Source organism: Spea bombifrons, chromosome 3, assembly GCF_027358695.1.
Source record: "Spea bombifrons isolate aSpeBom1 chromosome 3, aSpeBom1.2.pri, whole genome shotgun sequence".
NCBI classification, from domain to species: domain Eukaryota; kingdom Metazoa; phylum Chordata; class Amphibia; order Anura; family Pelobatidae; genus Spea; species Spea bombifrons.
Genome location: NC_071089.1, coordinates 21243873 through 21269388, shown reverse-complemented (window position 1 = coordinate 21269388; position 25516 = coordinate 21243873). Strand labels below are relative to the sequence as shown.

Below are 25516 nucleotides of genomic sequence, written 5' to 3'. Positions count from 1 at the left end.
TGAATCTACTCGTAATTATTCAGATAGGTAGGTATTGTAACTATAATAGCAGTATAGAAACATAGAAAGTGACGGCAGATAAGAACTATTCGGCCCATCCAGTCTACCCAACGAACAGAAACGCATACCCACTCAAATCTCCAAATAAGATAACTCATGTGCACATCTACACGGGTACGAAAGCAGTCACAAAGATGCACAAAGGTTCAAAGTCCTGCGCGCTATCTCATAGCTCACGGACAAAAGTATTTCAAGGAGGGTAATACCCAAGGTCGGTGTTGTAAATCTTCTTTTAATGCCTCCTGTACTTAAGTTCCATGTTTTATCCATATGCACAATAATAATAATAGTGATAACACATATGAGCTGCATACATCCATAGATACAGATCGAGGACATTTAGGGGACCACGTTTTAAATGTCTGGGTGTTTGTTTTTTTTTGGTTTTGTTTTTTGCTTTCTTTTTGGTAATCTTTCTGCAAATATAAAGATTAAATACAAATTAACGCGCCTAATTTTGAAAATCATAATTTCCCTTATTCAGCGGTGTGGCTTGGTAAAAACATACTGAAGAGTTTAATAGTTTTACTGCTCAATATATGGAGTCCCACTTAATTTGTGAGTGTAGCATCACTCATAATATCACCAGTGGTACACGTGAAGGTTGGGACAGATGTAAAAATGATCAAGAAAAATGTAATGAATGAAATAGAATTACTACAGAGTGGATCACTGATCTTAGTTATAGGCATATTGCTTCTCCGGTACGAAACACAAATAAATTGCCCCAAAAAAAATCCAGTTTCCATCTAATATTAGCTTAACCATCGTGGTGGCATTATTGGATTCCTTCTTTGCATTTGAATAAAAATGTAAGTGATTAACAAAATTTGGATTTACTGTTAGGATACAATGAGATCTGTGACTAAAGGAATTTAAGTAGCGTGCTTGGTGACTGCTGCAAATAGCAACCGCGTTAAAACTATCCAGATAACAATACACAAATTCCTTTCGTACAATATAGATGTGGGGTAATTGAGTCTTTTGTTTCGTTTTTAATTTTATTAATTTTTTTTATAGAAAATTGAAAGAACAAATTAGATATATGCAAATATTTCCTTCATACACATCAGTGCGGTGGGGAGGTGATTGCTTACTTAAAACTATTCTAAAAACATATTTAATTTTTTTAAGGATACATCCCTTTAAGGGATTGACAATTTCCATCGCTCCCAGGCAACTGATTTCTCGGTGATCATGTTTACAGTGAATATGCGTTAATTAAATCATAGTAGCTCTGTTGCTTTGATTGACCACTGGTAGCAAATGTAATTAAATTAGCAGCAGATTTAAATAAGTGCTGACAAATATAGGCAGAATGAAGCTTCTGTAATGTTTTAGATTAGTCATTGCTTCAAATTCTTCACTTTTTTTTATTATTATTATTATTACTACGTTCTCCCTAGATGAATTGAAAGTAATTGGGGTGGTTAATTTTATTTACACAGAGCTGTTCACAGCGCATTAAATAATAGAGATAATTGAACAAGAATTGTCAAGTGTGTACTGATATCAGACATATTACAGAAGGAAATGTGCATAAAACTTCATTTCTATGCAGCCATTGTTTATGGTAATTAAGTACACAGATTTATCCCTTGGTTGCCTTCCAAGCTTATGGCAACTGCTATTGTTGTGCTCCATTAATATGTAATCAGGAAATAGTTTAATTTTCTAATCTGCAGTTGGAGAATTCACTTTCTAACAACTCTTAATTACCGCATTGCCCTAATGATGCTCATGGTTATGAAAATTGAACCAATAAACTCTGTGGAAGGAGCCAGAGGGGATTATAATTGCAGAGGTGGCGCTTACTTAATAAACTTGTTATCCCTTAACCAAAGGGAACCAGGTGTCCTTCAGAGGCAGCGACTTCTATATGGATCTTCAGCATAAGAAACACCGGGGGAAATGCCATGTGTTTTTAAATTATAAGAAAAAAAAGGCTACGGGCTGTATCAGAGTATCAAACGTTTATTTTACTGTCCAAAAAAGAAATATACAACAATGTTAATATTACTTTGTGTTATATTATGTCAATTTTGTAACATCATTTTTACAAAAGTAGATGAAATCTATACTTAGCATTTAGTTCTAGATTTAATGGTACTATGTTTGAACTATAGGTCTAATGCATTGTTGAAGAATAACATCTTCATATGAAATTAGCATTATAAATACATAGGTCTTTGCATCATAATACATTGCATAGAACATATAAAAATATATATAAAATATTTTCTTCTTACATTGTGTACCTAATGCATCATGGAGGCAGATACTTTCTGGTGGGTTTTTGTGGCCAGCAGTAATATGTTTGGACTATGTGGAGGAGAAATTTTTGTTTAAGTAAAATTCTATCCTTGTGTTATGTCCCTACTGGCGCTCACCTAACACTTAAGACGGACTGTTTGGGAAATAAGTAGGAAGGTAATATTCTTACCTGTTCTTAAAGAATGCTCAGGTCTAGTCCTTTGTGTTAGGGGAAATTAGACCGCAAATCAGAGCCAAAATAAGGATACAGAGGGCCGTACGCCATGAAAACTTCCCCAAGGCTTATGTCCCTTTAAAGTCACGACAGGGAAGAGCATGGGGCATGAGACTCATGTCTTCTCAAATACGCAGCTGGATGGGGCAGTAATCAGGGAAATGAGGAATGATATGGACAGGCAAAAATACTGGTTGTTTGGAAATCAGGACTGCCCATGGATTTTTTAGATACTTTTTTATGATAGTAATTTAATTTGTACAGCTCCTTATACATTCACAAAAAAGATAGGGATGTCAAACTTAACAGTGCAGGGATGGACATTTCTTGAATTAATAGAAAAAAATCCGCTGTCAACTGCATTGGAAAAAGGAGAGAGCGGAATAAAAGTTGTGGTGTAATCTTACTGAATTACCTACAACATCATCTGGTGGTGTTTTTTTGACTTGTCGAGTTTCATGTTTTGAACTTCGCACCAGAGAGAAGAGCTTAGCCTTTACCAAGGAAATACATGACACCTCTGTCTATCACTACCTGTCTCTCTTCTTCACCTATGTGTGTTTAAGTATTATTTCTGTTTAGTCTGCTCATCATAGCCCTCGTTTTACTAAAGATTTAAGCTGACGTACGTGAGCTGCATGGAACACATATCCCGTTCAGAAACACAAACAGCTAGCCAGCCTCTAAGTATATTATCAAGCAACTTCTTTCAGAAACGTATTGCTAAAGAAGCTTAACATTAATTATTGTAACTTTGGGAAGATTACATCCACACTAGCCTTGTAAGAAGCAGCACACACTTCTTGACCTCCATTGCTTGAGCTTTAAGACACAAGAATGGCATTTTACCAACTTTAATGGGATAACCAGTATAATCTTTCAGCGGTAAGGGGAAAAAAAAGTGTTTAGCTTATAATACCCTTCTGAGTTGTGGTAGAGACAGCCTGTTGTGTGTGCTGCGATCATAATGCTGGTGTGTATGTTGCTTTTACTTTCTTTTAATACTTCAACCGAATCACACCAGATTATGGTTTAGCAACATGCTAATTAACATATTGGCTCAAATCCACAATCGTCCTTTCTTTTGTTTTTATGACAGCTTCCTATGTAAATTTAAGGAATTTCCATCATCATCATTGTGTATATGGCTCTGAGTGTTAGAGGTGTGTGTCTGGGGAGGTGCATTTCATACCCCAAGGTGTTTAAGGGGTTAAAGAAAGCCACCGGCATCTGAACTTCCTTCTCCTCGGCCATGCATGAAACTCCGCATGGCCCATTAGAAAGCAGGGTACTGACCACCATTTCAACATAACCTATGTTTAACAGGTAAAGCGATACGTTCAATGAGCCCAAGAAGGAAAATGAGAGCAACGCAGTTGTGGAACTCAAAGACTCAGGTCATTGATAACATTTATCATTGCTGTTATAGATGAGACAGTCATGTGTTCATCGTTGAGTTCCAACGCCTTTTTCTAAAGCAATTGTCCTGCTAATGTGAGCAGTCCATCATTGGGTCCATCATCAGTTGGGTTTTGTGTAATGAGTCATTTGTTAAACACTAGTGCTGTAATATTCACTTTGAATGATTGACTGTTGGAAAGCGGTCCTCGGCTGTAGAACAATTACCTATGATCTAAGATTTGCCAAACTGATGTGCCTTTTTAAGCTTAGTTCTTATGTATCTTGCAAGATAATTGATACAAAATATCAAGCGTGATACTAATTAGAAATATGATCGCAAAAATACCTTTTAAATATGGTAAGGAGTAAAAACTTTGAGGTTTTACAGGAGATCTGAAGATCTCTACTCTTTATGTATGATCAATGGCCAGCCCAAAGAGCTTCAAACCCAAGAATGGTGGGAGGCCTTAAAACTCAACTGATTTTAACTTAATTTATCTCTTCATTACTATTAGGAAAAGAAACTTATTAAGACTAGCCCTTAAAAATCTAAATTCATATAAATTTTGGATTTGGGCCTCTATAGCAGCAAATGGTTCTTCAAAAAAATCTGCACGCCTTTTCTATTTACATAGTTCAGTGCATGAGATTGACGGATTATGACTAATTTTAATAGCTACATTAAAAAATACATCTAACATCATTCTTAATTAGAATAATCTCTAAAGCCAGTTAAATGTTTCAGAAGACAAACAGTTTAATTAGCTAACCTACAGTGCCCCCTTCCCTTCCCCCAAATGCGCAGTAGCCTTAGACTCTCAGACTTGGTGTTAGCCTTTCAAGCATTCTTAAACAATCGGATGAAAAGGGATTTTAGGAAGATTAGTGCGTGGGGATGTTTTAGACATTGTCCGTTAATCATGAGATATGCAGCATCTACTAAGTTTTCATAAAGAAATGAGGAAAAGAATCAAAGTGAAGAAGGTGGGGAGAAATAATTTTGATTATCTAGTTAGCGTGAATTACAAGCGCTAATGTCTAATGATAATGGGCTTTAAAAAAAAATGTATTCCTTTAATTGTCTGAACAGGCAGAAGCACATGCTTGGATATACACCGGCAAGTGATATACCAGATTAACATTCTGAGAAGGACAATGTTTTTTTTCCCAGGCATCAAGTCTTTTGTTGGGCAATCCCAGGGTGCTACGAGATTTCAGGAGGCCGATTCAAATACCTTAACTCTTCTACTGCTGGACGGTTAGATACTTTGCTGTATATGCCCCATAGTCATGTGACCCCACACTTTTAATAATAGCTAAAAGCCTGTCTGTATTTCCAAGCCTCAATACAACTCACTTTTTTTGTATTGTTTGACTGTTGAGGTCATCTGTATGACAGAAATACTGTAAAAAGAGCAGTCATTTCTATTAAAAAAAAACAACCTGCCACCCTTTCCTATCTTTTTATGTGAGTGACAGTGTGTGTATGTGAGTGTTTATGTGAGTGACAGTGTGTGTATGTGAGTGTTTATGTGAGTGTCAGTATACTTTGGGCTTATGCCTCTAGCCTCTCAAAGGCTTGGATGGGGTGCTATTGGGTTAATCGCTAAACCCAGCTTTTAAAAATGCACCTTTCCCTCTTATTTGAATTTAGTTTGTTTCATATTTATTTCTACAATGGGGAAAAAATGTAAACGGGTGCTTCACATGTCAGTTCGTGTAATTCAGTATTTTAATATTTTTTCTTAATTGTAGACCCAGCTGCTTCTGAATTCTGCCACGTTGTATTAATACACACTTTACCTAAAGGGTGCTTTTTGTGTCCATTATAATTCATGTGCATGAACCCACCCTTGACAACATCCCTCGCTGTTAAATTCCCTTTAAATACATAGTTATTTAGCGGGTGATGTTCACACGGACTGATTGTGCTTGCAGTGAAAATGATTATTTAATTAGTTCATTGAAATGTTAACTGAAACAAACCTTGCACGCAGTAGACTGTAATGGGTGCAGTGTCACACTAATGTCTGCATTCACTTGCAAAATAGTTAATTAGGCCACTTTGGTAGTTCATTTGCTTTTGTATTGATGTACTTAGTCAAACAGGATAATTTGGTTTTCTGCATGTGGATACTTACATGAAGACACGATTTTAGACGTTTAATACATCTAGCACAATCATCTGACCATGTTTTATACCGAGGCATTCGTAGCCGTCTTCGGGGACAATCATCAAGCATTACTCTCCCTTTTCTGCATTTGAACATTTATTCCTTTGTGTTGCCGTGTGTGTGTGTATGTATATGTGTGTGTGTGTGTATATATATATATATATATATATATATATATATATATATATGTATGTAATATATGTAATGAGACCATGCTTGTGCAGGTTTGGTCGTTCAGCTTGTCTGGGCTGCGGTTCCCATAATCCTGTGGCTGACAGTCGTGGGATACCTTTTCTTCGTCTTTTCACAGAAAACTGCTACAAAATCCCATGTACCTTCTTTGGATATCTTTACATATATATTTACAGCAGAGTACAATTGGCTAAGAATTCCATAGGTACCAATGGCCAGAAACCTTGCCATGGATTCTGGTGTCCCTTCTTTTCCCTGTGAAATCAATTGTAGGATTAGCTTTTATATTCAGTATAGGTTTTGTTAAATTATGTTTCAACCAACTAGACTAATACATGCTATGCAGGCCTTTTATTGAACCAAGAAAGAAAAGATGTAGAGTAACCTGAGTTTTTGGAACCTCGGAGTTCGGTATTTTCTTAAAATAAAATGATCTGGTAACATCCCATCTGAGGATGAGACCTCCAAGGTCTCGAAATGGTATGTGTGTCTTCTGTGTTGGCCCTATGACTTAAGTCTCCATCGTGCTTTGGACTTATGGCTAAATCCACTAGTCACATGAAACATATTGTTAAACTTCCTCTACTCTGTCAGTGAGCGTGAAAATATAATTTTATTGTACATATTAGAAATTTAGTCTCGAGAGCCATAGTTATCACAGAACAAAGTGATAAGCAAGTAGCAGTAACTTTTCATTCATCGCCATCATTATTTTATGTGATGAATGAATCAATTTTTTAAAAAAATTCCTCCAGAACCAGGTAGTAATAGAGAAACATCCCAAAAATGTATACCAATTATTTTATACCATAATACCAAGTTCAGTTTTAAATTGACTGTATCCTGCGGTTATCAGGTGCAAAGGGAAAGCTCTCTTTAAATAAACAGTTTGAATTTGCATTGACAGCTCATTGACAAAGCAGCCGCTATCTGTATGAGCCATCACTGTTTGTTATCTTAATTGAGCCAGAGCAATTTAGCTTTCTTTATAATTGCCAAAGCTGACCACCGGCTGATTAGTCTCACTGTAAACACACATGGATCCTGCAAAGGAAGATGTCCATTGAAAAACTGTATATGGTAGATGTGGGATGTATGCAGTATATATGTTACTCTGTAAATATTCCATATGATCTGGAACAGGTTGTTAACTGGTGCCTTTTGCTCTTTCGAGGTTAAAATTTTAGACCATTTTTTCAGGAATGCCTTTTTCTATCTTATTTCTTGCTCTCTACAATATGGTGATTACGCAATGTGATCCTCTATACTTTACTGAGCACCGTCATTTCCCACAGTTTAGCAGATTGCTTCAGTAGTTTCATAGCGATTGTATAGTTACCCAGAACATGTAATATATACTTATATCCAAATCACAAATACAACATCATTACAGTATATTCACTGAATCGGCAGCCACGTGACTTCTTTGTGCTTGTATGCAAATCTATTTACATCGAAATAGCTCTTTTTGTGGATAAAGAAGCCAGATACTTGGATCCATAAGATAAATGAAAGTTTCTCTAAATCCATTGGATAATAGAGGCAGTGTTAAGGCTAACCACAGTGTTTGAGCTAAACAGAAGGATTACTCCTGGGTTTTGCTTCACTTGTTTTCTGCCGGGTGGCCTGACTTGTCAAAAAGGAGAGAGCGAGAGAATACTGTTCTAACGGGAGAACATTCACATGGCACATTGAGAAAAGAAGTATGGTTAATTCCATCAAAGCTCAGAAATCACTCATTAATTTATTCTAACCTCCAATTGTTGGTCATTTGTGAAACATCTGGCCTTTAAGACTTAGAACCCAAAGCAAACCGAGGGGGAGGTGCCATTATTTTCCATTATTTTCTTTCCATTTGGTAGAAACTTGATGGAATTATGGAGCAACTTATTTATTCATAGCTTTATCTTTGTTTTCTGGTTTATTCTAAAAAAAAAAAATAAAAAAAAAAAGGATATCTATCTAACCAGAAGAGTTGCAATATTTTTTGTGGTACACACTGTGTGGTTAACTTCAGTGCACTCAGCATGAATAATATAACATTTTGTAAGGCATACCGCGATAACACAACATCTTCCAATGCAGGCTATCAGTGTCTGACTTTAAGGAACATTTATCTGCTAATCTGAACACAAAAACGAACTTGATTTTTACTGGAGAGCCTTTGAAATATTTAATGGGGAGCGTATAATATTTTTAATTCTAGATTTCTAATTTGACATGATGGATCCAGCTGATCCATATATAAGTAACATCCAGCATCCAGGCAAATTAACCCATTGGAATAAAAAGCACTTTTCTGTGAGACTGATGTCCTTTCGCGTGGTATTATCTAAAATAAAAACAAGGTGAGATCTAAAAATGGAATACTGAATAGAAAAACCCAGACACAACTAAATAGATTTCAGCAAATTACTTAGTTACTAATTCTCAGAAAAATTCAAGCTCTTCAACCATCGGGGATACAATCGTATTTAATTGTAGCGGTTTAATCATTGGTTTCCTGTTGGATAAACAGTGTATCATCACCCGGTTGGAAGCTGCATATCTATAGAAGATTGACACGAACAATATTCTGTTCTATGGCCCTTTGGTGTGAGTGAAGGCAAATGGCTTGCTAAAGGGTTAATTTGCCTGGATGCTGGATTATATCATATTTTCAGTATACAGAGATTAAAGGGGACCCTTCATTTTCCCCCAAGTGATACATTTATAGAATTAGTAGGATACCTAACAACGTGTATAGTGTTTTGAATGTTGGGTACAGTATTCTTACAATTGTGCGTCACCTTTCCTAGCAGAACTTCAGATATTAAGGGATGGTGATAAATTGAGCTGACGCACTGCGTCTTATTTGGTATAATTGCTGCAGTGTTCTCTCCAAGAGGCTTCCAGGTCATGATGAATAGCTTCTTAAATAGCAGCGGATCATGGGTCATAGGAAAATGATATGATAGTATGGTGGTAGTTCCCCTTTAAGATTATTGTACCATGTTTTTACAGTAAGTGTTAGCGTTCCTTGTTGTTTTAGTGTCTGCTGTCCCTCAAAATGATTCATACTCCATAGGTCTTTTTTTTTTTTTGGCCTTCAACATCAGCTTCCTTAACGATGTGTACAGACCAGCCTTTGCGTTAACAATCCCAGAACAGGGATTCTACAAATGCATTTTATTTACCTATTTATTCTGTCCTCAAAGAGGACGTGCTATCATTCTTTGCTTTGGAATTGGCTGTTCCTTTTCGTCTTCGAGTGATTTCCATAAGCATGCATCTTGTGTCGTTGGTGCTGTAAAATTTATTCTGGATGCACATATGTGAAATATTTTTATCAGGATGGTCAGGAGATGAGAGTGAATTCTTTTTCCATTTTAACAGCTTGTGAAATGTGATGTTTGAAATGCTTTCTTTGAGAGCGGGAAGATTATGGCTTGCATCGTGGCTCTTCGCAGCCTCCTGGCAAATGAGCTGTTGACATTCTTTTGGGTCATCATCGAAGATAGGGGGCAGCGGCAAGGATTTAGCAGATAAATTCATCCAAAAAAAAAGACTTTTATCCATTTCGCTGAAACTTGGAGACACGCGTGTAGGATAGCAGCATTAATGTAGTCTTTATAGACCATCAAAGCTAGCCGTAGGTTTAATAAAAATCAAATGCCCAGGATAATAACTTGCTTGGGTCTTCTAAGAGGTAATACTTTATTTACATAATTCTGGAGCATAAACCAATCTTCCCAACTCCCTCCTTTCACAGACCTCTGCAGAACAGAGATTTATTTGTTTAAAGATATGTTTTTTTGAATTGCAATCAACTTTATCTTTCTCCGATTCATCCCTGCTCTTTGTAAATAATCGAATTTCAATTAAATTCTTTATCACGTCGTGTTTGAAGCAAAATGGCACTCTACAGTGATTCTTTATTTTATTTTTTATTTTTTTTTTCTCCTTCTCAATATCAATTCAGCTCACTGGCGGATTTATTCTCGACTTTTTAATTCAGGTGTTAGGGAAGGTCACAGATGACAGCATAAGGTGAATGGACTAAATTGGTGTAAATTCTGTCTTCTAAATGAAGAGAAAAAAAACTTTGTGACTTAGATTATAGTGATACTATAGACTGACCATTGAGGAGAGGTTCCCACAATGCATTGTGCAGTCCAGGAGCAGGCAGACACCCTGCTGCGTTAAAAAACTCCCCAAAAGACAAAGGCACAATGAAACAGAAAGCTTACCACCGGCAGCTTTCAAAACGACAAAACTAGTTAAACTATACAGCTCCGCCACTCCAATTTGGTCCAAATGCTAATGAGCCTGCTCTGATCTTTACTCAGCTTCCCGTGTTTTCTACATCTTCAAGGACCACATGGAGCTAGCAAAATAAAGACAACTAAATGAGAATTTCGAATGCTTTTTGTGTCCAGCTTTGGAGCTTTTCATCCAACGCACTCGTTGGCAATTCTTCTAGGGGTTTTTTTGTTGTTTTTTTTTTGTTTTTAAAAAAAAGAATACAACGGGGGGGGGACTGGGTACGAACACAACACAAGAGGAACATTTTTCTACAAAAGTAAATTAGTGTGATGAGCGAAATATGAGAGAATTTCTGATTAATTTCCACTTCATCATATCAATGACACCTTCAGCCTCACTCATGCTTCTCTTAACAAGAGCCAGATAAAAGATGAATGAATCTGTGTTAGTCACAGTGAGTGTTTAGTGGGCTCTTTTAAAAAAAAGAAAATAGCCGTATTCGACATAAAAGGCACCAGGAAGTACTCTGCATTAGCAGTTGAGATCACTAGTTAATGGGATGATGTCTTTTTTTAGCTTTTGTCGACAGATTATTAGAAAGGATGAGATTCTGTTTTCATCATTTCATAGGTTGGAGTGCCTGTTGAGTACAAGTGTTAAAGTAGAGATTTCTGGTTACTGTCTACTGGACGACGTGAAGTCTTCTCATTGTAAAACTGCTCTGTGTTGTTAGCAGGTGATTTTATTACTGGCCTCTTGTAGTTCCTTCTCTTTTATATTAGTCACTTGAAATCCAACAATGCTTGGCTACTTCATTATATGACTATACATTCAGATGCAAGTAGCATATGGTAAAGATATATACATATGAACAATCTGGTTTGGAGATGGAGCGGAGTTGATGTAGCTTGCTGTGTATACGTATAATCTTCTTAAGCCATAATGATTGAAAAGTACACTATATAAATAAAAAATATGTGAACTTAATTCTAAAGATGTAGTCTTTGCAGCCATCTTTCCTTTTGGTGTTCTAGGCGGTATCTGGAGGACCAGAGTTGAGAGGAATTGGGACAGAACATTTAGATAGAAAAAACGTGGATTTGAGATATCACCACTTCACACAGTCAAGTTCCCAGTCTGTCTAATTGGTGATCATCACCTCCATTGACATACCTTGTGAATGTCCCTTTTTTGGAGTGACTGTTCTGCATTGGTCACCAAAACCTTCTGACTCTCTTACCCTGGTATTCCAGGTATTCTGATATTCCAGGTATTCTGATATTCTGTTCTAGGAGTGCAGAATGTTTGTTTTTTTTATAACAAGCTTCCCAATAATGGGTGTACAAGCTACTGGAAAGATGCTTAAAGTTAGTTTATTCAGATATAATACCTAAACCCTTGCCGGTAAAACAAAGAATAAGTTGTGGAGGTTACTACAAAGTCTTGGTAAAGCTTTTTCATACAGCCATTGTCCCTTTTGCACCATTTCAGATGTTGGAAGGAATGCATTGAGTCCTTAAAGGTGGCTCCCCTCTGCATTCTAAGCAGCGTAGGCTATCTGGCCTCGGCACTCGGTGACCCCGCTCTGTGACTTTACGTGGTCTTCCCGTTCGTGGCTGAGTTGCTTCCGCTTTCCAATAATACCACTTACAGTTGGCCGGGGAATATCTAGCAGGGATGAAATTTCACAAACTGATTTATTGCAAGGTAGCATCCTATCAAAGTACTACACTTGAATTCACTGAGGTCTTCAGAGTGACCTATTTTTTTTTTCCACAAGTCTTGATTTTATACACCTGTGACCATGGGTCCAATTGAAACACTTGAATTGAATCATTAAGAGGTGTGTCCAAATACTTTTGTCCATATAGTGTATATGGTTTTCCCAGTTTCATTAGAAGCCATAGATCTTGTTTTATAGTTTTTGGAAATTATATGAAGCAGAAAGCTTTCAACATGCAGTCTGCCTGACGGCGCCGGGTAGAGACACACTATGCTATGCCATTTAAATACCACCTAACACTTTGCAATTTGTAGCTTTAATTACCGACTGCAAACATCATGACTGTCGAGTTGAGTTACTCATAGCATCTGAGGATTGGACAAAGGCAGCTTCTATGATTTGGGATTCTTGACGTGGTGCTTTTTAAAGGTGAACTATCACAAATCTTATATATCCAAAAATTTATAGATCAGTAAAATATATCATGTTGTTAAATTGGTAAGTCAGATAAAACAGTTTTGACGTTGCACGTCAATTACTTTTTGATGCGACACCTACAGCACAGAGCTACAAAGTGCCCGTCGGTTCTTTGAGTCCGTGTTTGTGTATGTTGCGTGTCTCTGATGTATGTGTAACATGCTGTTGACGTTCAATGCGTGTTTTTTTCTATCTCTCCATTCTCTATTCTTTTTCTGTGTCCACGGTGCTCACTCTCAGTACAGTGCATTGTACCATCCACTTTACTTTTTTGCATTATAAAGAATAAGCAACTCAGCCCCTCAGCTGGGTCGGCCGTTCATAATGTTGCGTCAATAAGAGGACATTAATTATTTTATTATCCTTAATCAACTCATTGTTTTATGAATCCAGGCCTCTGCCTTCTACTTGAGTTTCCTAGCCTAAAGATACAGTTTTTAGTTAAAGTTAATACCTATTTTTTGAGCCAACATAGACAAATAAGTGAAGCTTTCAGGACCTCAGAGGTCCCTCCCTTGGCAGAACATGTACAAATTCCACGAACTGCAGGTCACCAACCTGTAACAGCCATTCGGCTTTCCTTAACTATTTCTCTCCAGGGTATGTAGTTTGATTTTAAGATGGAAAAAAATCTTTAAAATGCTGTAAAACAAGAAAATGTCAACCACAACTGGCCTTTTTTTTTCTATCTGGCGTAAGTGTTAGTGAGTACTTAACTAAATGTAGTTTCAAGCTTGCATCTCCTTAGTTAATCGCATAAACATAATAGGTGCTCAAAGTTCTCCTCCATACCTGAAAATTATGGGTGCATCTTAAATACAGTAAAGAGCCTCTTTACCTCCTTACCTCGAAGTGTCCCCCAAATTCATAATTTAACTCGGATCTGAGATATATCCACGTTATTTTCAACTTTCTTTTTCTCCTTGCCCCTCACTTATGACATCACGCTTGGATCCCCGTGGCTTATCTCTAACCTGAATCGTGGCTTTGAAGTAATGTGGCCAGGTCCACCATTCCCATATTTAGCTGCACTTGACCCTATTTATTTGTAGATAACCTTTCTGGAAGAATCTCTTATTTTCTTCTTATGCCCCTCAACAGCAGTGTTTAGTTACAATAACATATGCTGTTTTTCAGGAACAATATGGTGGCAGCCACGTATAGAGCAGATTTTTATAATAATCATCATAAAGGGGCAGGTTTGTTTAGTGACACAATATAAAGCAGTAGTTTTTTGTTACACACATAAATGTTTGGTTTGCAGTTTTCAGAATCGGAATTTTTTTTTAGATCTTTAAAACATCTCCAGAAGAAGCCTGTACCGAACCCCAACATCTATTCTTTTTTTGGATTCAGTTGTTGTGGAAAATTGCTATTTTTTTTTTAATCTTTCTTCTAAACAGCTAAGATGCAGACCCCCTTTTATTTTCCAGTAACAAAACTGCTTTGCCACTACAGCCTACTCCAAGTAATTAAATCAATCCTTTGTACTTCCTCTAGTGACGCTACGAGATCTGATTATATGCTTCATGCATATTCAAAGTGAGGCACTGACAGCTCTTTAATGAGCTCTTACTTAATCAGAGGGAACAATGTTCATCTTGTTTTTCTTCGCCCCTCTCCTCTTCTTTTCACGTTAGCTTGAGGAAGGTTTGGGGAAGAAAAATGAAACATTTGGTATTCATTTGCAAATATATATATATATGTGTGTGAATGTATATATGTGTGTATGTATATATATATATGTATGTGTATATATATATGTATGTGTATATATATATATATATATATATATATATATATATATATATATAAATATATATATATATATATAGTTCTTTGAAAATTGTCCCATTCTGTCCTTGTCTAATGGACAAAATTACTAGCATTGCATTAAATAACATATGGGTGGAGAAGGAACGAGAAACTGCTTTTATGGCTCCCACATGGTTTTTGGGTTTTTTGTAAATTTTATTTTTTGGGGGGTCATCACCAGTTAGGACAGTTCTGGGTTTATTTGTTATGTTTCTGCTTAAAAACAAGCCTTTTTCTTTTTACCCACAATCCACAGTAAAATGTTGAAATGTCGTTGACCTTAACACATTCAAGGCTAAATTATCACTATGATCTTGGGCAATTGGATGACATTATAAACCCTTCCGGTGTCAGAGTGACCAGCGCCTTTTTTACCCATCTGGTGCTGTACTATTTAAGATAATAGTAAATTTTAAATGCCTTTTTTGTTGTTACCTTAGGTTTTTATTGCTGGATGAAATAATTTCTTCTTTTTAATCAATCTTACTAATCTTGTAATTTCTTCTAAGGGAAGGTTCATTTATTTATTGCAAAGAGAGACCAGCACACAATGCACATTTATTATTATTATTACCGTATTATTACACTAGGATATTTTTGTAATTTATTACGTTTCACTGGGTATAAGCCACTGTATAATTATACTGTAATATCATTTTAGCATTCCTTTTTTTTTACAACACACAGTACTGTTCCAAATATCTGCCAATATTAAAAATATTATGTTTAACCCCTACATTATCTGTCCCTTATATGAGTAAAGCTGTATAGAGGATATTAAACACCTGCTCATAAAAGACTGAAGACCTTAATTTATGAGGCATTTATTACCTTTCTGGTTTAGTTATTGAGTATTTAAAGGATGATGCTTCTGGCTGAAGTGTTCATTGTTAAACCTAAATCATTTTTATCTTTGCTCATTAAGTAATACTATTAAACAGAAATGTAGCTTTTTGGTATGACATACCTGTCTTCAGCACATGCATTCTGTTTCAGACTATTTGTATGGACATTCATACACTGTAACACGGCTTCATGGAATCTGAGGACATCAGAGGGGTGATTCACATATACTTTATTCCATATGTTGTAAAAAGTGAATAAAAAATAAAAACATAACAAATAGCAATAAATAGCCCAAAGCTCTGCACGTCGTCACATGTATAAAGTCTTTTATTCCAGTGATACAAATCCATAGTATTTAGTCCTGTAGCTTTGTGGACCGTACGAACTGAAGCTTCAGGATGCATAAAGCTTGGGTTTCCCGTATTCTTCAGCTAGCACTTTTTCATTGATGGCAGATTATATATTTTGATTAACAAGCCGGCTAAGTATATAGCAAATAGCTTGTTAAACCCATGGCATGCATGGGAAGCCATCTGTTTGTCTAGTATTGAGAAGCACCCTCTTATCTGTTATTAGTTATTGACAAACCATTATCTGGCTGGATTTCGCTGTCTCTTTTTAACCTTTGGAATACTAGGGAATAATATTATTTTATGTTGCATCCGCCTGATGATACCAGAAAGGTGCGGCTGAAGATTTTATGTATAGCTTTGTGCAGAGGGCTCCCTATACAGAATTTGGTAAAAATACACAATATAAAATATATATGATTTTTTTTTTTTTGCATTGGAAGGTTTATGCTCGTTTTATTTTTTCTTGTTCTGAGTCAATATTTACTAAATAAGAGTAGCTATATATGAGTAGCAAGCTATAGTTTGAAGTAGTAGCTGGAGCAAAGGATATATTATGTTGCGTCTATTTCTACCTAATTTGTGATGTCATTTCATGTTTCTCCTGTTAGTTTACAGACTGCTACATTGTTTTAAATATACATTGCATCTTTGTATATACATGGGTTTGGCCCGTTATTGGTGTCCACTTGTCAGTAGGTCCCACAGGTCCAACGTAATGCAGGCTGGGATGAAAACCCAACCAGAAAATGTTGTGTTTTTTCTTATAATGTTAACGGCTGCTGCTGCAGAAGCTCTTTTTTTAGCAGGTTGCTACTAACTAGTATTCATTTTCATAACCATCAGATAAAAGGGCACATTGGAACACTGTATTTGTATTTGATCTTTCTTGTCCTGCAGACAACCTTGTGCTGTTGGTGGAGCTTTTCGTTGGCAGTGACCCAAAAAGCACCAGGGCGTATTCCTTTGGTAAAACGCTGGTTTCTGTGGCTTTGATTCATTCTCTAGTGGTTCTGTAGCAGCTGCTCAAGACTTTTTACTCCTGCATCTTCTGTCATCAATTAGAAGACAGACCTGCGTTTTGGCTGATCTCCATCAAAAGTGCAAGCAAAAGTATTGGTGTATAAATACCGTGATTGCCGTTTCAGTTCAGTTAGTGATTATATGTATTTTGAAGGTAAACGGGTAAGATATAGATATCCGTGAAGTCTTTGCCTTGCGTGGACTCCGTACATGGTAGGTAACCAGAGGCTAGGTACTTTGTTTCTCCGCAATAACAACCACTAAGATGCCCAGTGAAGAGAGGACAATGGCGCGACCCTGATCACACCAAGAATCGTCCGTATTTGATCTGTTTGCATTTTTGCATTTATAGCTAAATTATAGCTAACAGATATAAGGTCAATCCAGACCCAAAATGCCAGGCAGATGAATAGAATATGGTCAACAAACCACTGAATGATTAACACAGAAGTCTCCCTGTATATAAATAGCTTTGTGTTGTTGTGGGAAGAGCTGGGCCAATTGGTTTTGAATTTGCAGGCCAGTAAGAAAAATGTAAGAGGAAACATACTTTTTTCCAAGAGCCTTAAATATATCATAGTGTGCGTTGTACATGTATAGTTCTATAATGTGTGTGTTAATTCCCACCACGCTGAAGGTCTTCATCTCCTGTTTACTCATAATTGAAGGCAAGTTACAGCAACTGTGAGCTGTACACACCTAGAATTCTTTTAATGATTTTTCCCCCCATTTCTTGTTTTTGCCTTTTCTCTAATAGAGACATCGTGTCTGTCAGCAATGTTTTTGACAGAAAAGGAGAGAATATGCAATTAAGCCTCCAGGATGGGTTTAACCATTGGGGCTGTTCACTGTATTCAGTGTGTGGCTTTTATCTCCCAATGTACAATTCTGTTCCGGGCCTGGAATATGCCTGTTCCTCACATGTGGATGGATTAGAGGATTTTGAAACAACAGCTTATACAACTGAAAGATCCAAAACATTGTTTTATGAGGCATTTATTACTGTTCTGATCTGGTAATTGGCTATTTAAATACTGGCGCATTTGGTTGAGGGTTTGCGTTCGTTGTTGATTTGCAGCAATTTGTATTTTGAGAGTCTTGGTCATGGGCCGACGGTTCAACATATTTGTGAGTTTGGACTATTTTTTTTTTACTAACCATCTGCATTAAAACTTAGACTAGCATGTAAGCCTTCAAAACTGCACATGCTTATTTGCAGATGCAGTTATTTTCTGCCCCGTAATGTGTGTTGACACTGTATATGGCTTATGAGAAAGTCATAAAGGGTTCCTCAATTTCCCCCAACCTAGTCCTTCGTGAAAGGACACTGAGGCCAGAAAGGCGTCTATCTATTATAAGCATCAGATCCTGCAGTATCTGGCTCTATAGCATGTAGCTTGGACACTCACGACCAATTGTTATGATAAAATACAAGCGAAACATTTGAAGGCAGGTGAGAATCGTCTGGTCCATCTAGTCTGCACATTGTTTCTGCTGTAAAGACCTTAAATCCAATTCAGTCTCTGGTTTTGCCAAGTTGTGTTTAGGATAGCCTTCTGTACGGTTACATTCCCCCAACAGGGAGGTTTCATGCCTTGCCAATTTAACTATGCATTAAGCAGCCCTTTTTGCAGGCGACGCTGCAGCGTTTCCACTTCATACTCAAGTCATTTAGTTGGAATATTTAACATGCGTTATCCCATTTTAATGAATAAAGCCCTTGCCTTCTGTCCTACAGTATAGAATGTTTGAAACTTTTGTACTCATCAATAAACCAAAATCAATTGATAATGTGCGTATGATTGATAATGTGCGTATGATTGATAATGTGTGTATGATTGATAATGATTGATTAATTATGTTTGTAAATAAAATGTTTCGAGTCCCTGCTGGTTGACATGGTGTTTGTCTTGCAGGCCGAAATGCAGAAGAAGAAGAAGTGATGATGCAGGAATGGTTCATGCTGGTAAACAAGAAAAACGCTCTTATCCGGCGGATGAACCAGCTTTCTCTTCTGTGAGTATGTCCCTGTATGTCAGCCGCATCCATGTCCAGCCATACAGCGTGTGAAATTTGTCACATGTGCTTTAGACTTTTTTTTCTATCAGATGCAAGTTTTTCTTTTTGGCTCCCTCCATGTATATTTGCCCCGGAGTAATATTGGCGGCAGACAGATATTTCTAGTTATTATTAGCTCCAAGATGATCCTGACACTTACTTTGAATGACACAAGAAAGCAAATGAGTGAAACAGGATCAGGCATATATACAATGTTTCCTGCATTGTCACTTTTTATTTTTCATTCAGAGTCAGATTCTAAGACCCTGGCGGACATGTAGAACATCTTCAGAACAGCTGTTAAATAAACGTTAAGGATCAGCTTCCATGAAAGCTTGGATTCAGATCAGTGGAATTATATATGGAGATGTTATAAGGCTTGAGTATTTTAGTATGGAGGTCAGTATTATATTTCCATACACTATATGGACAAAAGTATTTGGACACAAATGCAATTTCATCAAAGTTGGTATAATGGTGAAGTTTCCAAATACTTTTGTCCATGTAATGTATATCCAAAATGGGACCAGAATTCCCTGCTTCTTCAGAAAACCCAAAGAAACCAATCAGAATTCCACTTTGGAACATACAATTTTTTTGATGTTTTCAAAGTGCTATATTTTAAAAGGGAGCTCCAGCCATAAATTATTATTACTATTATCAGATACGTTTTTAAAAGTATTGTGCTATTTTTTTCTAGGTTTACGTTTATGTTTTCAGGCAGCTACATAATAGCCGTTTGTATGTGGTCTAGCTCTGTTATCTTAGCCTGATCTATAAGACAAACAAGAGAATGGCTCGGTCGTAATTACCCAGATGGACACTGTGGGGTTTGAACAAGGACAGTCACTTAGTCACATGTCTAACAGCAATGCCACTCAGGTCTCCATATAAAGGAAGTTTATTGGAACAAAATGAAATGAAACCAACTTTTTGTCAATGCTGATCTACTTTACTGTATACAACATTAGATTTTATGGAGAAAAATATTTTCTGAATTGAACTTTCCCTTTAGTGTTTACTTTCAGTTATGATCAATCATTTCTAGTAACATCCTAATTAAATGTACTTGAGTTATTTACTAGAACTAGAAGAAGATTTTAGTTCCACTGCTAAACTGGTTACAAGATCCTAGCCTTCATAACCACGATCGTGGATCGGATTGTGCTGTTCACCGTTGTTCCTAGACTTGTCTGTTACTTTTCAATCTTCCCCTTGTGGAATTGCCATTAATTCCCCTTGTTTGCAAAGTCTGAGATAAATACACTGATCTACAGCAGGCTATGTACTGCATACGAAGGAGCAAATGTGTTTCCTTAATCATAGTGGCAAAAAAGTCTGTTAGTATTAGTGATCATGCCTTCTTGCTTAAGGCAAATTACACACGAAACAAATATGCCCTGAGTACAAGCACTGTTTCATTCTATCATGGGACACCTTATGGTTGGTTTCTTCTCCTGTCTGATTTATTGTGTATGATCTTCAAAGGTGAAATTCCCTTTCTGATTTACTCCTGCGGGATACAGGGTTCCTAATCATTCACATACATTAATATAAATGTGTCGGTTACCTAAATGAGTATATTAGTGTATGCACAGGAACTGCTGAACCCTTTTCTTCAATGACTTGTAGTGTAAGAATACTCTTCTTGAAAGTACACTGTAATAATTGCCAAACAGTCTAGTCCCCAAAGATGTGTTTATATATATATATATATATATAATAACTTGCCTTTTGTATGCATTATATATAAATAAATCCATGAAGTCTTTGGCGCTGGTGACAGAAGGGATGCGATTAGTTTCCGTGTCACATCCAGGTGCAGATCTCACATAACTCAGACGTTTCACTACGTGTAGCATTGGAAGTAATACACTTGTGTGCTCAAATATATAAAAACAAGAAGAAGGAAAAAAACAGGATATTTCATGAAAATATTTAAACTTGCATTCTCTTCTATTTCATAAAACAAACCTGCAGGTTGTTTTCCCTTGTGCACTGACACGTTTAACATCTTCTTCCCACTAATGTTTGTACGCCGATTAAAATGTGTGTGTTTTTATTAGCTTCTTTCTGGTGGTTGATTGGTGGTGTTTAGAGCACCAAGGAGTATTGATGATTCAGGTCAGTAAAGGTGGTCTCGTCCGAGTATCATCGGTTTGCAGTAGCTTAATGTTGCAGAGAAAAGTCAGTTATGAGTTCCCCAAATCAATTTACGCTAAAGGTCCCTTTAAGTGTTTAATGATTTAGTAATTAACATATTGATGAACTTTGTTTTTCTCAACTTGCCTATAGGGAAAAAGAACATGACCTAGAGAGACGATTTGAACTGCTGAACAGAGAGTTACGGGCCATGCTTGCTATAGAAGGTAAGACGTGTTGACAAATACAGGGCTAGACCTCGCCACAGCCTGCAAAACTGCGTACCCTAAATAAATACGATATAGAATATTTTATTACATTATAATAAACATATTCTACTACGACTTGTGTAAACACCTGAGAAGAAAATGAAATGCTGTGTAATCTAGTATTTCTGATTAGTTCTTTACAGTATATTAAATGTTGTTACCTAGATAACGACATTATCAGTCCAGGGGAAAAAATCTGCATTAATCATAATTGTAGATTAATAGTGAAAGAATGAGGATTTATCGTAGAATTTTCTTAAGAAGATGTTTTAATAGTCTGGCAGAATAATTGTGTCAGTGCTATATTATATAGTCACTGGTTTTGTACTGATGTATGTCTTGGTTTAGCTTGAGCGGTTTTCTGTATATTATACCTATGAATACCAAATCACATCTGATAGATAGGCAGCTGCTAGGTATTGACGTCTCGCACTATGATTTGGTCACTGCTTTCTTGCACTGATAAGGCCGATCCATATTCAATCAATTGTAATTAGCTTGGGGATTTTCATGGAAGCAGGAAGATTATACAGTATGCAATAAATGTCCCAATTTATTGCTATTTATCAAGGTGAATGGACTGTCACATTCACTGTACTCCCAAAGTTAGTGGAAGGGTTCCTTTTCAAGTATCCTGAAATGCGTGTTCATTAGAAATAAATTGAGTTTGAATGCCGTGTGGCAAGTGAAGGCGAGTGCAAAATCTAAATGCAGATACCATATCACTCTACAGGACTTTCACATCATGTCCCTGGACCGTTGCCGTCAGTCAGGGCTGGATTTGCCAGTAAGCAGACCAGGCCTGTGTTTTAGGGATGCCCTTAGAGGCAAATGGGTGGCTTAATGGCCTCCATGTGTATGAAGATTGAAAAACTCCATCCACCTATATTCTCACTCTGTTCATGTTTTGCCCATCTCCTCCAGCAGCTTTTTGTTATATTTATTATTACACTTTTTGAAAGGCATAGGGGCACTAGTGGTTGGGACACCCAACTGTAAATCGAGTCTTGAGCACACAAAAAGCAAAGCCTCTGTCTGTACCATCATAACTTGAATATCCTTCCGGATTATTTCTAACAATGTATGAAGTATTTATTTACTTTTTTCTTCTTTTTTTTTTTGGTTCGTAACTGATTAAGTGAAAGCTCTTGCATATGTCTGTTAACGCAAACGTTGACCAGTGTTCTCTGCTGACCCCACAGCTGGCTATGGTAATTTCTTTCTTCACCTGATAAGGTACCTGGATCCATATGAAATCAATTGTAATTAGCCTGGAGATTTCCGTGAAGCTTAAGTCTGGGGGGGGTAAGAAATGGAGCAGAATTTATAAGGCCTTTGATATCCATCAGTCCACATTTAAAAGCAACCTGGAGAAATGGAATTAGTTTGTAATTTCATGACAACAAAGGAGCCGTCCTGTAGAAGATGCATCACGTTGGAGTGTGGAGCACAAAACACAGAGGGATGTTCAGAAAAAAGAGCTCAGTCCCTGATGCCCCTTATTCAGTGCTTGGAAAAAATATAAAAAAGTGTGATTATAGATAATGTGCATTGATGAGACATTGCAAGATCCTACCAGATATATGTAGGTGGAACACTCATACACTTTCAACTCTGTTCTGTGTAAACATATCACCATGTTTGCATGCTGTCAGTGCCCTGGCACTCAAGGGGTAAATCGTAGTCTTATCCATTGGCCTCTAATTGCCCACATGCTCAGTGTTATGGACGATCGATCCCTGTTCAGGGATGAAATCAAGTTCTTGGAGGCCACCACCATACAGATGAAGCCACTATGGCTGGAGAAGCGGAGCTGACCATTCCAAAGCTCACTGGTTTCGGTGCCGCTGGTTTTCTGTGGCGGCCAGGAACCTGTCACGCTGTGAAAGCACTGAACGGACAGCACGTGACTGGGCATCAGTTGGTGTAAGAAGGGAATACGTTTCTGTCCAATTTAGCAGACACTGATAAGAAGCGTGATGTTGTTACACTGTAGCATTACGGAGCTTCTTTTTATATTTCAACACTTTTTTCCTGTTGAGCTTTGGAGCCAGTGATGATTTTTTTTTCTTCTTAAGCAGCCAGGAAAATGTTATAATCTAAATAACAATACCCAGACCATATATATAGCTGACCGATATTTTTATTTGTTTAGCTAGTGACACGCTCTAAAATAATCCTGAATCTTTAGGCTAATACTTCCCATTTTATTATTTAAAAAAAAAAAATACACCATTCTACTTCAGTCTCTAAGCTCGCTGCAGTCCAGCATGGACGTCTTTTTATTATTTTTTTTTCAGTTTTTTTTTTACCACTCAATAATTATATCTTCTAGACTTTGTGCATCTTGATACATCCCTGGCAATGTTTTGAAAGGGAACACTCTTCTAAAAGGATTTCTACATAGGGTTTTTTTGTTTGTTTGTTTTGATTGTAATATTATTTTTCCCCCACTTTTGGCCTGTATGATAAGCTTTTTTATTTTTAAAATCAATATGTAATCCTGTGGAGGAGCTTATCCCCTAAAACCCCATTTGTAAATCTATCTTAGCTTTGTTACACTGAGCAGCCACAGTATTCAGCGAATTGATTAGGTTCAGCGGCAGAATCGCCCGCTCTGATGATGATGCAGAGTCTTTCAGGATTGCTAGTTGACTGGAACTAAAGATAAGGCTTCACTGCAGTCCCCTGATGTGCGCTTTACAAAACTAGTGTTAATTTTCCTCAAACTGCAGGGCTGATTTGTAGTAGCTGCCTCAAAGGTTTTTACAGCAAGAATCTCTGGATAATATCTAAGTAAATATTGTTCCGTGCCTCTTTACACCCAGTGTAAATACCCAGGTGAATTAATATTATTTAATGAGTGTCACCAACAATGCACAATCCTAGATAAGGGCCTGGGATATTGTTTTAGTCTCCGCTTCAGCCACTTGAGTGTGTTGGAGGTAAGCTTTGCAAAAAAAAAGTACTGGCGATGTTGGAGTACTGGCGATGTTGGAGTACTCGCGATGTTGGAGTACTCGCGATGTTGGAGTACTCGCGATGTTGGAGTACTCGCGATGTTGGAGTACTGGCGATGTTGGAGTACTCGCGATGTTGGAGTACTCGCGATGTTGGAGTACTGGCAAACAGCTCTTTATGGAGATGTAGTTCCAGCCAGGGCCAGCTCAAGATATTGTGCTGACTGTGTCCGGGAACGAAATGCCCCCCTCCCAAAAAGAAAAGCACGGCCACATGTATTATGCAATACCCACACTAGCGCACCCACGGGCACTCATACTAACACACCCACTCAGACACTCACACCATCATAACCAGGCACTCAACAGTAGCACAAACATGTACACACTAGCATACCAAAGTGCACACATAAGCAGAAACACAATAACATACTCAGACACTCATGCTAACACATACCCACTCACACAACCACTGCCAGACACATTAACACACACACTGGCACTAATGCGACTAGATGCATGAAAACAGACACTGAGACATTAACACACACGCTAACATACCCACACTAGCATACTCAGACACACACAGTTGCATACATTAACAAACACGCAAACTAAGGCACACACTAATATACACACTGACATTAACATAACTAAACACAATAACAAACCAACATGCCAAAACACACACACACAGTCACCACACTAACATACTAAGACAGACACACATTCACCACACTAACATACCTAGACACGCAGTCACACAAACAACTCGCCTACCAGTGTGAAGTCTCAGCCTGCCCTTAATGCAGCTCGTAGAGCCTCGCTATTAGCAAAAGGTCACGCATTGTGACCCCCACCTCCTCCTTAATAATAATTGCCACCCCTGTCAAAGTGCATGAAAGGTGTGTAGCACTGAGCTTAACGCTATCCTTTCCTATCTCTGCCATGAAAACACCATACGGACCCTGTCTGGCGCTGATCCATGGTCCTCCTGATGCCTCAGAGAGGCACCCACCGTAGGACGAGTTGTATTTCAGATCCTTCACTTCATAATGTATTATGTCTTCTACTGCCAAAGAGCTTGGATGGCCCTGTATAATGTATAGTTACAAAATTTTTTTTTTCCATTTTTGCCCTTCGTGCTGAAGAAACCTGACAGTGTTGGCCCTTTGTAGTAAATAGTGAAGAAAGAGCGTTGAAATCAGAACTCCTGCAAACTTTCCCTTTAACAAATAAACCCCATTATAAGGTTATTATTTTAATACAGGTACTATATCTGTGATATCAGTT

The 25516-nt window shown here is 37.4% G+C and overlaps 1 protein-coding gene across 7 annotated transcripts in view; it reads left to right on the top strand.

The window, feature by feature from the left end:
• EHBP1 (EH domain binding protein 1) overlaps positions 1 to 25516 on the top strand; it is a 172187-nt gene that overhangs the window by 140865 nt on the left and 5806 nt on the right. For all 7 annotated transcript variants that reach the window (XM_053461397.1, XM_053461395.1, XM_053461401.1 and 4 more), the window contains 2 exons: positions 18711 to 18810; positions 21148 to 21221. In XM_053461397.1, coding sequence (XP_053317372.1) covers positions 18711 to 18810; positions 21148 to 21221 — 174 coding nt within the window. The remainder of the gene's footprint in view (positions 1 to 18710; positions 18811 to 21147; positions 21222 to 25516) is intronic.